Genomic DNA, 17120 nt, shown 5'->3' on the forward strand with positions numbered 1-17120 from the left:
AAAGTATTCGGGGAAGCAGCAGAAACACGGGTCGATCAACACCGATGGATCCCAGTTACAGTCGCAAATCACCACAATGTCTCTTGTTTTGCACCGGCTCTCTTTTAACTCCAGAATGAAGAGAACACACATCAACGCATTTGAGGAGAGCAACACAGTGCATGAATGCAGTAGCCATGTGTCGTGGGGGCGGAGCCAGGGGTTAGGGGAGGAGCCAGGCGTTAGGGGAGGAGGGGAGAGGACGTCATGTGGACGAAACGAAACTAAGGTCAAGATAAACCAAAGCAACCGACCTGGAAGCAGTTCTCTCGGTCAGCAGAAAAATAAAACGCATTTTGAAATACGCTGACGGACAGAAACAACATCAAGGTGAGTAAAGAAGCACAACATTGAAAGAAGTTAAAACCACTATTTCCGTTATGGAATTAAAAAAAATAACGGGATTGCTCAATGCATAAACCTCGTCGTCTGTGTCTAGGAATGGCCTCTGCTAACACCTCCTGGTCTGAAGAGAACTTTTCATGTTCCATCTGTCTGGATGTGTTCAGCAGCCCAGTTTCCACACCATGTGGACACAACTTCTGCAGAACCTGTATTACTAAGTTCTGGGATGAACAAGTCAAGTACAAATGTCCCGTTTGCGACGAGCTTTTCAACACAAGACCTGATTTACGGGTCAATATCCTAATTTTAGAGATGGTTGATCGGTTTGGAACGTCCGTACGAGTAAAAGAGCAGCCTTGTGTTGAACCAGCAGAAGTTTCCTGTGACGTCTGTACTGGAACCCAGCTGAAGGCTGTGAAGTCCTGCCTAGTGTGTCTTATCCCTTACTGCCAAACCCACCTGGAGCCACATCAGAGAGTTGCAGGCCTGAAGAAACATCGGCTGGTCGAGCCTATGGACCGTCTGGAAGACAGGATGTGTAAGAAACACAACCGACTTCTGGAGCTCTTCTGCCAGACTGAAGAGGTGTGTGTGTGTCAGTTCTGCACAGAGACGGAGCACAAGTCACATCCTGTTATACCTCTAAAGGAGGAATATGAAGTGAAGACAGCCCAGCTGGGGAAGATAGAGGCTGAAGTTAAACAGTTGATCCAGGAGAGACAAAGAAATATTCAGGAGATTAAAGACACAGTTAAACGCATCAAAGCAGATGCGGACGAAGAGATAGCCGATGGTGTGCAGGTCCTCACTGCTCTGATGTGCTGCATTGAAAAGTGCCAGGATGATTTCAACCAAATGGTTAAAGAGAAACTGAAATCCGCAGAGAAACAAGCTGAAGACCTCATCAAAGGGCTGGAGCAGGAAATAGAAGATCTGATCAACAGAAACTCAGAGGTAAAGCAGCTCTCACACACTAAAGACCACCTCCACTTCCTCCAGACCTTCAGATCCCTGAAGGATCCTCCACCCACCAGGGACTGGACGAGGGTGGAGGTTCGTCCTCCGTCATACGTAGGGACCTTGAGGAGATCCCTGGATCAGCTGGAGGAGACACTAAACATGGAGATGAAGAAGCTGCGTGATGCTGAACTGAAGAGGGTCCAGCAGTATGAAGTAGATGTGACTCTGGATCCTGATACAGCTCATCCCAAGCTCATCCTGTCTGAGGATGGGAAACAGGTACATGATGGAGGAGTAAAGAAGAGAGTCCAGGACAACCCTAAGAGATTTACACTGTGTACATTTGTTCTCCCGAGGCAGAGCTTCTCCTCAGGGAGATTTTACTTTGAGGTCCAGGTTAAAGACAAGACTATATGGTCTTTAGGAGTGGCCAGAGAGTCCATCAACAGAAAAGGTTGGACTACGTGGACCCCTGAGATGGGTTACTGGACTCTTCTCTACAACAACAATGGGTTGGTATTTAGAGATGACCCTGATGTCTCTCTCCCTCTGAGACCTGAGATCCAGAAGGTGGGGCTGTTTGTTGATTATGATGAGGGTCTGCTCTCCTTCTTTGATGTGGAAGCCAGGGTTCATATCTACTCTGTTACTGGCTGCACCTTCACTGAGCCTCTCTATCCAATCCTCAACCCAGGTCACCATGGTTATGAAGGTAACAACTCTGCCCCCCTGATCATCTCACCTGTCAATCAAACAGACTAGAACCTTTGTTTGGTGATTAAAATAATAAAACAACCAAAACGACTAATGTTGTTTCCTGAATTAGAATCCCGACTATGTGAGAACTGAGGGAAATGTATTCATAGCTTACTTTTTACTGTCATTTAACAAGGAATAGTTCATTAAGCCACGAAAACTGTGTACTACATAACCCATTATAACCTATAAGACTACACTATAATGTTCAATGTCTTTTATCTGAATGTTTTTTTAATATTGTTAATTGATGACACCGGACACAATGTCAATCATGTACTGTTACATCGGTTTAATTAATTGTAACAAATAGTCATATGCCTTTATTCAGTGGAATTGGTACATTATCAGTACAATATGTATTCAGTTGAATAGGTACATTATCAGTACAATATGTATTCAGTGAAATAGATACATTATCAGAACAATATGTATTCAGTAGAATAGGTACATTTTCAGTACAATATGTATTCAGTGGAATAGGTACATTCTCAATACAATATGTATTCAGTGGAATAGATACATTCTGTGTACAATATGTATTCAGTGGAATAGATACATTCTGTGTACAATGTGTATTCAATATATTAGGTACTTTATCAGTGGGTTAAAACCAAAACAACTGTGTTGCCTAAAAACCCTTTTACACATGATGGGATTCAAGGAAAGATTAAAATCCCATAATAACCGCACACGTTTGTAGCTGATGAGCCAGTCAATGGCTTTTAATGGCCACCTTACAACAACCCAACAAGAGTAACACACTTCCACAAAGGTCACAGTGACTACATGTAAAGATTCTCCCCATGTGTGAGTACCGTGCCTTTGTCTTGTCAGCTCTCCTCTCCATCCTCTCTTAGTTTCTCCTCTCTCCTTCCTCTCTCTACTCTTCCTCCTCTCTCCTATGTCTGCTCTCATTTCTAGCTCATCCAGGATTGTGTTTATCATCACATAAAAATGATGTGTGCACAAACTGCATGGCTAAGCATATTTAGATTTGTTTAGTCAAATATTGTTAAGTACATGTCAGCGTGGGAGTGTGTGTGGAGGATGGTTAGTTGAAGCAGCCTCACCTGGCTGAGTCTGATTGGACTCTGGGGCTCGATGAGGGACACACCTGTTGCTCATTGAGTAATCAGTGCTCACAGGTTAAACCAGCCATTTAAAGAACCCTTCATACACAAGTATTACAGCAAGGCCATGGCCAGTGGCAAACACCTTAGATAATCAAGTTGAGATGTTGTTGAGCCCCGAACTGAACCTTGTTTTCCCAGAGGTTGAGATAGATTACAAACCTAATTGGTTTGTAACGCGATATTTTAGCGGAGTTCACCCTTGAATTAGTTGATAACGGGACAGTCGTGGCCTCTAGAGTAGGCCTACCTTGGATACCGAAGTACTATCGGCCACCCTTTGCTTAAGCAGTAGTATTTAGTACAACAGTGTCCCCTGCTGGACAGCAGCAGCTATCTCCTGATTCATTATTATTAAATCATGTTTATAATACTCAGGCCTTATACATATAACAGATTAAATATTACTTTAATTTGTATGAAAGCAACTTGGAGTAAGACTCAAAGTTTATCTTTGAGAAACTAATGTTAGCCGTTGATTCTGTGGTTCGTTTTTTCATTCGTCCTACATTTACTGTATTTGTGATGTCATCCGGATGTCGTCATTATTTCTTAAACTCATTCATGGGTTCATTGATATTATATGAGTTATTTCACTGCTATTTGTGGGATGTTCTATTAAGCCCTATCACGGCAGTGCTTTCCACAACATTGTAAGAAATGTAGTGGACCAACAGAACTGTTTAATATTGAGGACATTTGAGAGGAAGTGGCTGGGTTCAGAACCAGAACCAGGCTGGGTTAAGGAGGCTTGGACTCAGAAACAGATGTTTACAGGTGTGTGTTGACGCCAGGCTTACAAGCCGGTGAAGCTTCGAAACCCCCAGGACCCCCTAAACCCCCAGGACCCCCTAACCCTCTAGGACCCCCTAACCCCTCAGGACCCCCTAAACCCCCAGGACCTCCTAAACCCCCAGGACCCCCTAACCCCCAGGACCCCCTAAACCCCCAGGACCCCCTAAACCCCCAGGACCCCCTAACCCCTCAGGACCCCCTAAACCCCCAGGACCTCCTAAACCCCCAGGACCCCCTAACCCCCAGGAGCCCCTAAACCCCCAGGACCCCCTAAACCCCCAGGACCCCCTAACCCTTACAGTCTTAGAGGAGGACCCCAAGCCCCAGAGGGAGGGGTCTTGAGGGGACCCCCAGCCTCTCCGGGACGCGGGGAGCTGAACGTGTGATGCTAGGACCAACAAGCAGAAACAGAAGAGAAGGGTGCCGTCTGTCGACCGGCACCGCGTGGCTGCCAGGCGCCGTTGCTAGGAGACAGCAGCCTCCCGCGGCCGGTTGCCAGGGGCACCACCCGGAGGATCCACGCGGAGGCGCCAGCTGAAGGGTCTACTGACTCGATGATCCAGATAACCGGATTCACGTTCAGGATGTTTGGATGTTCCTTATGATGTCATTCATCTCCAGTCACGGAGTCGCTTGTTATCGTCGTTTGCCTTCGAGGGCATTTTGTTAAGACGAAGAAGAATTTACACTGAGCGTATGTTTTTATAAAGAACGAGTGAAAACATACACACACACACACACGCACGCACGCACACACACACACACACACACGCACGCACGCACACACACACACACACACACACACACACACACACATACACAAACCCAAGCGCGTGCACACGCACACACACACATAAACGCGCGCACACACGCACACGTCTTGAGATTGAGCTGCTCTTTTAAATCCACCTGTCCAGGTTTGCTCGCGCTCTCGCTTGCGGGCTGCTGATTGGTCGGCTGAGAGAGGAAACCCCGTGCTCTCTGGCTCCAGAACCAAAGCCTCTTCATCCTCATCCTCATCTTCATCCTCTCCGAACTGCTAGCCGACCTCAGTCTTCCTCTCGTCGCGGGACGGATTACCGCGAGGGCTCCGCGTCTCCGGTTAGCGCGCTCCTGCACCTCGTCTCCTCCGTCCTCCTCCTCCTTCTCCTCCTCCTCCTCCTCCTCCTCCTCCATGGAGCTAAACACACCCCGGGACCCCCGCTGCTGAAGCCATCCCTCCCCTCACCCATCACCTCCTCCACCCATCTCCTCCACCCTGCGCTCGAGCGGAAGCCCTCAGACACATCTGGAGACGAGGCGCCATGTGGTGATGCCGCTCCGCCGCGCGCCGCGTCTCCCCACGGCGCCCTGACCGCCGCTCTCCCGCCCCTCGTCGCGCGCCTCCCCCGATGTGTTTGGTCGGCGCGGCGCTCGTGGGAAGCCAGCCGTCCTTCGCCCTCTCCACCATGTTCACGTTCGCCGCCTTCTGTTACATGCTGTCGCTCGTGCTGTGCGCCTCGCTCATCTTCTTCGCGATCTGGCACGTGAGTACAGTATAGGTTGTCTTGTTGTTGTTGTTTGTGAGTTGTTGTGTTGGCTCGGGTCTGTCCGCGCCCCGTTGTTTTGGATTGTGTGCTAGTGACGCCGGGCAGTGGCGGGGATGTGCGGCGAGCCGAGAGCTCTCCCCATGACGGGTTCACGTGCGTAATGTTGTGTCTGCAGCCCACCGTGACAGGTAGACCCGGTAAACCCGGTACACCCGGTACACGGTCGACCCAGTAGACCCGGTACACCCGGTAGACCCGATGACCGCGGGGAGGGATGGATGTTTTGGAAGATTTAATTGAATCTCCTTTTTCGTCGGAGGAATGTCATTCAATTGTGCAAGTGATTCTCTCTCTCACAAACACACACACACGCACGCACGCACACGCGCGCAAGCGCGGCTGTTGATGTATTATCTGAGCATCTATTATAATTGATGATCATATGTTAATGATTCCTGGTTCTAAACAAACAGACTCGGCTCCTTGATCCGGAAGTGTTGAAGTTGATGACAGGAAAGATCAATGTCTCGCTCTCTCGCTATCTTCCTGTCCCTCGGTCTCTCCCTCTCTCTCCCCCTTTATCTCTCTCTCTCTCTCTCTTTCTCTCTCTCGCTCTCTCTTTCTCTCGCTCTCTCGCTCTCTCTCTTTCTCTCGCTCTCTCTCTCGCTCTCTCGCTCTCTCTCTCTCTCTCTCTCTCTCTCTCTCTCTCTCTCTCTCTCTCTCTCTCTCTCTCTCTCTCTCTCTCTCTCTCTCGCTCGCTCTCTATCTCGCTCTTTTTGTAGAGACAGATTCAGGCCAGGTCTCTCTCGCCCTGGGCACAGCATCAACAATAGATTTGATCCACCCAGGAATGGGCGATCAGCACCAATTAGTCACCGCAGGGAGTCATTCTGGAGACGGTCACCCTGAGCGTGAAACGGCCAATCAGATTCACTTTGGATCCTATAGACCCCATAATAGATTAACGCATCCTAAAGCCTTAAGGTATCCTATACACCTCTTCCTAGAATAAACACATCCTATATACCCCTTCATAACCCTTTAATAGATCAATGCATCCTTAAGCCTTTAATATAATAAAACAAGTCATGTACAACCCTTTAATAGAATAAACATATCCTAAAGCCTTTAATTGAACAGACATATCCTATACAACCCTTTAATAGAAAACATATATTTAACCCTTTAATAGAATAAAACATATCCTATATTACTCTTTAATATAATAAACATTTCCTATACAACCCTTTAATAGTATAAAACGTATTATACCAGTTGTAACAGTTTATTAGAATCAGAAGGGATCAAATCCTCATCATCCATCATATCTAATAAACGGTAATCTCCCTGACCGCCATGAGGAGGTGTGTCCCATTACCATCCCATAATGATTTCAGCTCTCATTAAGCACACAGCAGGCTGAGTGACAGGCACACCCGCTGAGCATGCAGCGCGTAGCATGCAGCGCGTAGCATGTAGCTCGACAGCAGGCTGCGCTGACAGAGACCTGAGGACCTGAGTGAGAACAGGGAGGCCTCCGCCTCAGCAGTCATCTCGTTTGAGAACAACACACCCTGGCAACCTGAGATCTGATTGGTTGACAGGTTCCTGCCTTTTGACAGGCGTGTAGTCAGTCAGTGTGTAGTTCAGTGTGTAGTCAGTCAGTGTGTAGTTCAGCGTGTAGTCAGTCAGTGTGTAGTCAGTCAGTGTGTAGTTCAGTGTGTAGTCAGTCAGTGTTTAGTCAGTCAGTGTGTAGTTCAGTGTGTAGTCAGTGTGTACTCAGTCAGTGTGTACTTCAGTGTGTAGTCAGTCATTGTTTAGTTCAGTTTGTAGTCAGTGTGTTGTCAGTCAGTGTGTAGTCAGTGTGTACTTCAGTGTGTACTTCAGTGTGTAGTCAGTCAGTGTTTAGTCAGTCATTGTATACTCCAGTGTTTAGTTAGTCAGTGTGTAGTCAGTGTGTAGTGTACTTCAGTGTGTAGTCAGTCAGTGTATAGTAAGTCAGTGTGTAGTGTATAACAATTGAAGAGTAAAATAACTGTTTATGCTGTAAAACAAAGTAAACAGGAGATATTAATAGATTGGGGGTATGAATGTCCTAACCTAACCTTCTACATACTAACGACTCAGCCTGCCCACTGCACTAATTAACGGCCTCCACCTTGTTAAGTAAACCTTTACAAACATAGCCTTCTGTGGCTAATTGGCTGTGATCAATCAAGCTGTGATGTTCAGGCCATTAGCTGTAATGTAGCTCAGTGTTGTTTACTGCTTCCTCAGCCCGGGAATAGGACACTTTTAATCTTTTCTCCCTAGTCCCTAACCAGACCCGTCATTAACGATGCTGTCCTTAACCAGAGAGGGTCCTTAGCGAGGGACTGTCCTTGACGAGGCTGTCCTTAACGAGAGACTGTCCTTAACGAGGGACTGTCCTAAGTGAGACTGTCCCTAACTAGGCTCTGTACTTAACAAAACTCTGCTTAACGAGAGACTGTCCTTAACGAGACTCTCCTTAACGAGAGACTGTCCTTAACGAGACATTCTCTTTAAGGAAACACTCTCTGAGAGACTTTTACCAAATCCACACAGAAGCACAGCCACACAACCATCCATCAGCATCTCTGGATGAGAGCAGTGATGTGTGGCTGTGAGGAGGCCAGAAGGAGGCACTGGGGCTGCCTCTGGATTATCTTCTACTATTAACGACTGCCGTCCCAGAGGGCACTGGGGCAGAGTGGTTTCAGGGAGAGGAGCAGATGTACTGATGTTAAACGCTGCTCATCAGCCCTTTGAAGTCAGCCTGGGGCCCTACCTGGAGAGAGCTGATCCCTACACTCTGCTGCTGACTGCGGAGATCCCCTCACAGCCAGCGGCCGCCGGGGGCCCGTGTTCTGGGACAGAGAGGAGGAGCCGTAGCGATTAGCTTGTCCCCCTGACACAGCAAACAGAGTTGGGCGGTGGGAGGGATGACTCACACTTCCATCTTAAATGAGTCAAACGATCATGAATGAGTCTAATGTTTGGATCATGAATGAGTCTAACTGTAGATCATAAACAAGTCTAAAATTAAGATCATGAATGAGTCAAACGCTAGGATCATAAATTAGACTAACCTTATGATCATAAATTAGTCTAACATAACGATCGTGAATGAGTAACGTCGGTTTATCAAGCAAATGATTTCCTGCAGATCCAGTGAGCTGAGCCAGATGTGGTGACCTGGTCCAGATGTTTCAGTCGGATCTCGATCCCCGCGGGGCGATCGCACGCGTAAAGCAACGCTTGACTTGTCATTTACCTCGCCATTTAAAAGCGTTATTTAATCACCGGCCAGCATGAACTCTGACCTCCTCAACTCTCTGCCTATAGGTTCAGGTGAGTCAAGCTCAGCCAATCACGATGGGGGAGGGCAGATGACCTCAGACCCCAGAGGCATTAGCTATTTAGGTAGGGGTTAGACAGTGCAGAGACAGGTCATTAAGGAGCAGGTAGGGGTTAGACAGTGCAGAGACAGGTCATTAAGGAGCAGGTAGGGGTTAGTCAGTACAGAGACAGGTCATTAAGGAGCAGGTAGGGGTTAGACAGTAGACAGGTCATTAAGGAGCAGGTAGGGGTTAGACAGTACAGAGACAGGTCATTAAGGAGCAGGTAGGGGTTAGACAGTACAGAGACAGGTCATTAAGGATCAGGTAGGGGTTAGACAGTACAGAGACAGGTCATTAAGGAGCAGGTAGGGGTTAGACAGTACAGAGACAGGTCATTAAGGAGCAGGTAGGGGTTAGACAGTACAGAGACAGGTCATTAAGGATCAGGTAGGGGTTAGACAGTACAGAGACAGGTCATTAAGGAGCAGGTAGGGGTTAGACAGTACAGAGACAGGTAATTCAGGAGTAGGTAGGGGTTGGACAGTAATATTTATATAATATATAATGTATTAAATAATATAATATTAATAACATGCGTCCGCTACAGTGATTGAAGCAGAGATGAATCACAGAGGGGTTCACTCTCTGGCGAATCCTCTGAGGAGTCGCTGTTCGGCGTGCGCTGCGTTTCCGCCGTCTGATGTTTCACGAGGTGGCGAAGCTTCTGCTGGTGTCGGCGTTCCTGTCAGGTTCCTCTGGCGCTCCACAGCCCGGGCCGGCAGGTGAGATCTTCTGCAGAACGGCGTGTTCACGGGTTCAACAGCGCCCGTCACTGAATAATGATTCACAACATGAGCTCTGCGTACCGCCAGCTAATCGAGGGAAACACTCCTCTGCTCATCTCAAGTGGAGCGAGATACGTTTCCCTTCCACCAAATAGAGATCGGGCTTCCTAACGAGTGAGTCTAACGCAAGTGTCAGCGATTCTCCTCGGTGGAACGATCAGCGACGCCAAGGAGAGATGTTCAGAAGAGCAGAAGCTGCACTCGGTCGGCTGTGTGGGAACGCGGAGGGCCGGATCTTAGGGAGATGGCAGATACAGTCCTGTAAGAGATAACTACAGTGAGCTGTCACGTCCGCCCCGGTCTGCACACAGCAGGGCCGATGATGAGGATGAGGAGGTGGTTAGGATGCAGGAAGAGGTCGGGGCCGGAGATGAGGAAGAATCTGCTTCTGTGCAGGAAGAACGATGAGTCATGGAAGCAGGGGAACAGAACTTAGTCGGTGAGGAATACCAAACGATGATCAAAGCACTGCAGGAAGACCCGAGAAGTCCAGCGAACTGAACCAAACGACTCCGGGCCTGGGGCGGCAAACGCTAGGCTTCATGGGCCAGAGATCATAGTGAGGAAGGAAACGACATTCAGGGTTTTCAGAGGAAGAGACCACTGCACTGGGCAGCGAGGGACTGATGGCCACGTCCTTCCCTGAGGACAGTACGGATACCTTAAATCCAACTGCTTTGGGATCAGAGACTAGCTGCACCGGAGGAATAAAGTTTTATTCGAGAAACCATAGAGGCCAACTTGTCTTGTTGTCGTCAGCGGTAGCTAAAGGCAGGCGGATGTGTTGTGATGGCTCAGTGGTTGACAACACCCCTGCAGCCAGAGGGATTGTTTTGGCTTTAGCTTCTCTGCCTTTTCAGCCCTGGATTAATAGAAGCAGCACGACTGCAGGCGGGGAGCCACAGCTGAGGAGACGAGGGGAGGTTTGGGCGCACGGCCGTGACCGACAACACGCCTCTGTTATCAGGCAGGAGCCGGCTCTCCCTGGGCTACAGAACGAGGGATAAACAACGTGCTGCGCAGAACACAGACGGTCGTGCTGGAGCGCACCACCAGTGTGGTTGTAGTCCCAGTAGTGTGGTTCTAGTCCCAGCATCCCTGGAAGAGGACATCTGAACCAGAAGTACAAGACTTTGCATGCATGATGACTCTACACGCAGAAAATCATTCAGCCACCCATCTGAATAACCCATTCACCCCGGTCACCCTGTCATCTCCGTGAGCCGGGGGTGGTGGGGTTAATGTGGGTGCTGTTGGCGGCTCCTGAGCGGATCAGTATCGAGCCGTGTGTTCATTAACCTGGTGGCTCCTCATCCATCATCCTGTCACACACGCTGTTGTTCCACTGGCACTACCAGCGAGCACATGGCTGGCCCTGTCCATACACCTCCATCTCCTCTCCTCCTTCTCTCCTCCACCTCCTCCTGTTCATCCAGCTCCTTCTCCTCCTCTCCTCCGACCCACCTCCTCCTCTCCTCCACCCCACCTCCTCCTCTCCTCCACCTCCTCCTGTTCATCCAGCTCCTTCTCCACCTCTCCTCCACCCCACCTCTTCCTCTCCTCCACCTCCTCCTGTTCATCCAGCTCCTTCTCCTCCTCTCCTCCACCCCACCTCTTCCTCTCCTCCTCTCCTCCACTCCTCAAACCTCCTCCTCTCCTCCACCCAACCTCCTTCTCTCCTCCACCTCCTCCTCTCCTCCAGCTCCACCTCCTCCTCTCATCTAGTTTAGCTCTGTTGTCAGTGTTGGCTACTTTAGCTCTGTTGTCGGGCTAATTTATCGCTGTTGTTGTCAGGCTAGTTTAGCTCTGTTGTCTGGCTAGTTTAGCTCTGTTGTCTGGCTAGTTTAGCTCTGTTGTCAAACTAGTTTAGCTCTGTTGTCTGGCTAGTTTAGCTCTGTTGTCTGGCTAGTTTAGCTCTGTTGTCTGGCTAGTTTAGCTCTGTTGTCTGGCTAGTTTAGCTCTGTTGTCAGGCTAGTTTAGCTCTGTTGTCAAACTAGTTTAGCTCTGTTGTCTGGCTAGTTTAGCTCTGTTGTCAGGCTAGTTTAGCTCTGTTGTCAGGCTAGTTTAGCTCTGTTGTCAGGCTAGTTTAGCTCTGTTGTCAGGCTAGTTTAGCTCTGTTATCAGGCTAGTTTAGCTCTGTTGTCAAGCTAGTTTAGCTCTGTTGTCAGGCTAGTTTAGCTCTGTTGTCAGGCTAGTTTAGCTCTGTTGTCTGGCTAGTTAAGCTCTGTTGTCAGGCTAGTTAAGCTCTGTTGTCAGGCTAGTTTAGCTTTGTTGTCTGGCTAGTTTAGCTCTGTTGTCAGGCTAGTTTAGCTCTGTTGTCAGGCTAGTTTAGCTCTGTTGTCTGGCTAGTTTAGCTCTGTTGTCTCGGTTGTCACTCTCAGGCCGACCGTCACGGCTGAGGACATGCATTCTGTCGACAGCAAATCCAAGTGTGGTGTGCGTGTGTGTATGCTTATGTGCATGTGTGCGCATGTGCGCCCGTGTGTGCACGTGTGTGCTTGTGTGTGTCCGTGTGTGCACTTGTGTGCTTGTGTGTGCATGTGCACGTGTAAGTCTTGGCAGGGGGAGTGATCGTCATGGCTGGGCGGGTGGGATAAAAAGAGGCATTTTCCAGTGGATTTAAACCCGCCATGAATAATTCAGCCGGGATGTGAATAATTGCCACCGAGTTTGTAGTTTAGCATCCAAACGGAGGCTGCCCTGATTGAGTTAGCGTTAGCTTCGGCGTAGCGCTGTTGTTTTAATGTTTCTATTTCCATATGAATGTGTCACAACATCCGCAGAACTCACACAGACACACACACACGCTGTCACATCCACGCATATACTTTTGTTTATTTGTCAGTGTATCTGTCTGTCTGTGCGTTCTTATCCCGCTGAGATGGTTACACAGAATAACAGTTGCATAAAATTTCTCTTCCCCTCTCTCCCTCTCGTTCTCTCTCTCCCCAATCCCTCATTCCCTCTCTCCCTCTTACTCTCTGTCCCTCTTATTCTCTCCCCATCTATTTCTCCCCTCCTCTTTCTCTCTATGTCCCCCTCTCCCCTTCCCTCACTCTCTCTCTTTCTCCCCCCTCTCTTTCTCTCCCCTTGCCTCCCTCTCACTCTCTCACTTTCTATCCCCCCATCTCTCTCTCTCTCTCTCTCTCTCTCTCTCTCTCTCTCTCTCTCTCTCTCTCTCTCTCTCTCTCTCTCTCTCCCCAGATCACTGCATTCGAGGAGCTCCAGGCCGACTTCAAGGTGCCGATCGATCAGGGAAACCCACTCCACGCGGTAATCAATCAGTCTATCAGCCAGGCAGTGCCGGCATCACAAACCACTGACTGGATTTTAATAGGATATCTTCTGTCGAGAATGATTGGATGATGAGTGGAACCAACACTCTGCATTGTCAAATAGAGTAGTTTTGTCAAATAGAGTAGCATTGTCAAATAGAGTAGTAATTATATATTCATGAGTATAAATGTCCAATTTGTGATCCCTAACATTGCAAATCACACATTATCATTCGTGACATCCACGCTAAATGTGACAGCTAGCTGCTAATGTGACCGCTAGCTGCTAATATGACCACTATCTGCTAATGTGACCTCTAGTTGCTAATGTGACCTTTAGCTGCTAATGTGACCGCTAACAGCTAATATGATGCGTAGTTGCTAAAGTGATGCATAGCTGGTTAAGTTATGGGTAGCTGCTAATGTGCCGGCTCACTTCCAATGTGACCGCTAACTGCTAACGTCATCATAGCTGATTATGTGATGCATAGCTGCTGATGTGATGGCTAGCTGCTAATGTGACCGCTAGCTGCTAATGTGACGCAAAGCTGCTATAGTGATGGCTAGGTGGTAAGTGATGGCTAGCTGCTAATGTGACCGCTAGCTGCTAAAGTGATGGCTAGCTGCTAATGTGATGCATAGCTGCTAAAGTGATGGCTAACTGCAAAGTGATGGCTAGCTGCTGAAGTGCTAGCTAGCTGGTAATGTGATGCATAGCTGCTAATGTGCCGGCTCACTTCCAATGTGCTGGCTAGTGTTACGTATTTTAAACACATAAAGCTACCCACACATAGCCACTAGGAAGTAGGATCGAACACATAGGCCGCAATTACCATACATAGCCACTAGGAAGTAGAATCGAACACATAGGCCGAAATTACCACACATAGCCACTAGGAAGCAGGACCCGACATTTTGAGCTGCTATAACTATTCCAGCCATAGAGGGCAGCACCTTTAGACAGGTGAGGAGGGCGAAACTAATACGTCATATAGACTACGCTTACTCAGTATTTAAGCAGGACCTGAAGCCAACGAGATCAGAAACATCCGGCAGTCCATACTAAGGAGTTAGGTAGAGAGGCCTGCTGTTTGTCGCTCACACGCGTGTCCATACAATTCCCCTCCTTTTGCTTCATAGTTACCATACCGAAATACTTTAACAAATAAAGTGAGTTCAAAGCGATCCCGATTAGACTACTTTCTTCAAGAACGCAACATTAGCTGCTAAAGTGATACCTAGCTGCGAAAGTGATGGCTAGTTGCTGATGTGATGCCTAGCTGCTAAGGTGATGGCAAGCTACTAATGTGATGGCTAGCTGCTAAAGTGATGGCTAGCTGCTAAAGTGATGGTTCGCTGCTGATGTGATGGTCTACTGTTGTGATGGGTAGCTGCTAAAGAAATGGCTAGCTGCTGATGTGATGGCTAGGTGCTAAAGTGATGGCTAGCTGCTGATGTGATGGCTAGCTGCTGATGTGATGGCTTGCTGCTAAAGTGAGCGTTAGCTGCTGATGTGATGGCTAGCTCCTAATGCGGTGGCTAGCTGCTAAAGTGATGGCTAGCTGCTGATGTGACACGTCAGTGATAGACTGTACAACACAGCGGGAACAGAAGCAAGTTTTCTCTCCCTCTCTTTCTCACCCCCTCCTTTTACTCCCTCTTTTTCTCGCCCTCTCTGAGAGGTTGTTTTGGGTGGAAGCCAGCCATTTAAACTCTCCCCTGGGTGATGGGGATGTTGCTTCTTCAATAATGCATGATGACAGTGCCTCTCTGGGCTCTACTAGCTGGGTCTAGACCTACTAGTAAGGTCTACTCTACAAGCTAGTATTACTCTCTACTAGTTAGGTCTACTCTACTAATTAGCTCTACTCTACTAGCTGGGTTTACTCAAGTGCTGCACGATTAATCGAATCGAAATCACGATATCAGCCTTTGCGATTGTATAACCGCAAAAGGCTGCGATTTAATAAAAAAAGTTCTTATTTTTTTATTATTTATTTAATTTAGTAAAATATTGTTATTTTGAAAGCAGTACTGTACACATTTTTTAGTTTTTGTATTTTTTTATGCTAGTTTGTTGTATGTTTGAGTTGAGAAATAAACATTTAAAAATTATGAGCAATCTGTGTGCATTTTCCTTGATAACCAAGCAAGTAGACTCATGACACCATTTGTTTATTATATCGCAATCGCAAATTGCAATATTGTCCACAATAATCGCAAAATGACTTTTTCACCAAATCGTGCAGCACTAGTTTACTCTGCTAGCTTGGTCTACTCTCTACTAGTTAGATCTTCTCTCTACTAGTTAGGTTTACTCTCTACTAGCTAGATCTACTCTCTACTAGTAAGGTCTACTCTACTAGTTAAGTCTACTCTACTAGCTGGGCCTACTCTCTACTAGTAAGGTCTACTCTACTAGCTGGGCCTACTCTACTAGCTAGGTTTACTCTATCAGTTAGGTATACTCTCTACTAGTTATGTCTACTCTACTAGTTAAGTCTACTCTACTAGCTGGACCTACTCTACTAGCTAGGTATACTCTCTACTAGTTAGGTCTACTCTACTAGTTATGTCTACTCTACTAGCTGGGTCTACTCTACTAGTTAGGTATACTCTACTAGTTAGGTCTACTCTCTGCTAGCTTTGTCTTCTCTCTACTAGTTAGGTCTGCTCTACTAGTTATGTCTACTCTACTAGCTGGGTCTACTCTACTAGCTAGATCTACTCTCTACTAGAGATGGGCGATATGGCCTAAAATCCATATTGCGATATACATTGCAGCCTCTTGCGATAACGATATATATCACGATATAAAATCTGAACAAATTCAGAACAGGTTACATAGAACCTAAGGAAAGCCAAACTGCTAAATGTATTTAAAAAAAAGAGAAATATAGTATGTCATTTCGAGGACATTTATTGTGAAACACTGTAATCATACAACATAATGTTGCAGATAAATACAATTAGCATTGGGTTTCTTTCCTTTAGTGCAAACCATTCTAAAAGGCACTACACTTAGTTTAAGTCCTTGGTTCTTAAATGCCACCCAAGATGCAGAGAACAGGAAAAACGGGTGTCTTTCTAGATAAGGAACAGACACTGTACTGACAATTAGGGATGGGCATGATTAATTGATGATCGATCATTGATTGTTACGATTTTTGTCGATTACGTGATATTTTTTATCGATCAAAAGGAGGTTGACCCAGCCGGAGAGGTGGTCTCGGAGACGTTGCTCAACATGGAGCAAAGAGGAGACGGAACGTCTTTTGGATATTTGGGTCTGATATCCAAAAGACATTCCGTCTCCTCTTTGCTCCATTATGAGCCACCACCCAACGGTCCGACAAAAGAAAGTAAAAAGTATGCTGGAAAACATAACTTAAAAATGCCGATGCATTTAAAACATTCTGAGTCAGGATGAGGGAGAAGGAGTTGGACCAGTCCGCAGATCAATGTATATCACGCTGGATATCCATGATTGTTTACTTTCACCGGTGCTTTCCCCCCCTATCCCCTTTTTCTTTAAAGCTTTACCCCGCCCCAGACCTTTTTGTCCAATGATTTAACGTTCTTTGCACACATGCAGTTTTGTTGACGAATTCTGGCACTGTTGCGAAAATTGCAATGTGAAAAGGAACCGCACCAAACCAAAAATTAAACATTGTATTTTGCGTCATCAACATGCATTATCGCGATAGAGCGATAGAATTAAAATCTCTATCGTAGGCCATTTTTTATCGGTTATATCGTATATCGTTTATATCGCGCATTACTACTCTCTACTAGTAAGGTTTACTCTCTACTAGCTAGATCTACTCTCTACTAGCTAGATCTTCTCTCTACTAGTTAAGTCTACTCTACTAGCTGGGCCTACTCTACTAGCTGAGTCTACTCTCTACTAGTTAGGTCTACTCTCTACTAGTTAGGTTTACTCTCTGATAGCTAGATCTACTCTCTACTAGCTAGATCTTCTCTCTACTAGTTATGTCTACACTCTACTAGCTAGTTCTTCTCTGGGCTCTATTCACTGTGTCTGTGACCTCAGATCAGAGAATAAAGGGAGAGTCCAGTC

The 17120-nt window shown here is 47.1% G+C and overlaps 2 protein-coding genes across 2 annotated transcripts in view; both read left to right on the forward strand.

Moving 5' to 3' along the window:
* The first annotated feature begins 284 nt into the window (after positions 1-284).
* LOC307088209 (zinc finger protein RFP-like) lies at positions 285-2405 on the forward strand. The gene is made up of 2 exons (XM_079754026.1): positions 285-369; positions 479-2405. Exon 2 carries the CDS (start codon positions 481-483, stop codon positions 2104-2106), a length of 1626 nt encoding a protein of 541 aa, XP_079610152.1. The 5' UTR covers positions 285-369; positions 479-480; the 3' UTR covers positions 2107-2405.
* Positions 2406-5476: 3071 nt separating this feature from the next.
* cnih3 (cornichon family AMPA receptor auxiliary protein 3) overlaps positions 5477-17120 on the forward strand; it is a gene marked incomplete at both ends in the record, with an annotated part of 26556 nt that continues 14912 nt past the window's right edge. The window contains 2 exons of the mRNA XM_079753148.1: positions 5477-5554; positions 12969-13037. Coding sequence (XP_079609274.1) covers positions 5477-5554; positions 12969-13037 — 147 coding nt within the window. The remainder of the gene's footprint in view (positions 5555-12968; positions 13038-17120) is intronic.

This window comes from Pollachius pollachius (assembly GCF_949987615.1).
Source record: "Pollachius pollachius genome assembly, chromosome: 16".
NCBI classification, from domain to species: domain Eukaryota; kingdom Metazoa; phylum Chordata; class Actinopteri; order Gadiformes; family Gadidae; genus Pollachius; species Pollachius pollachius.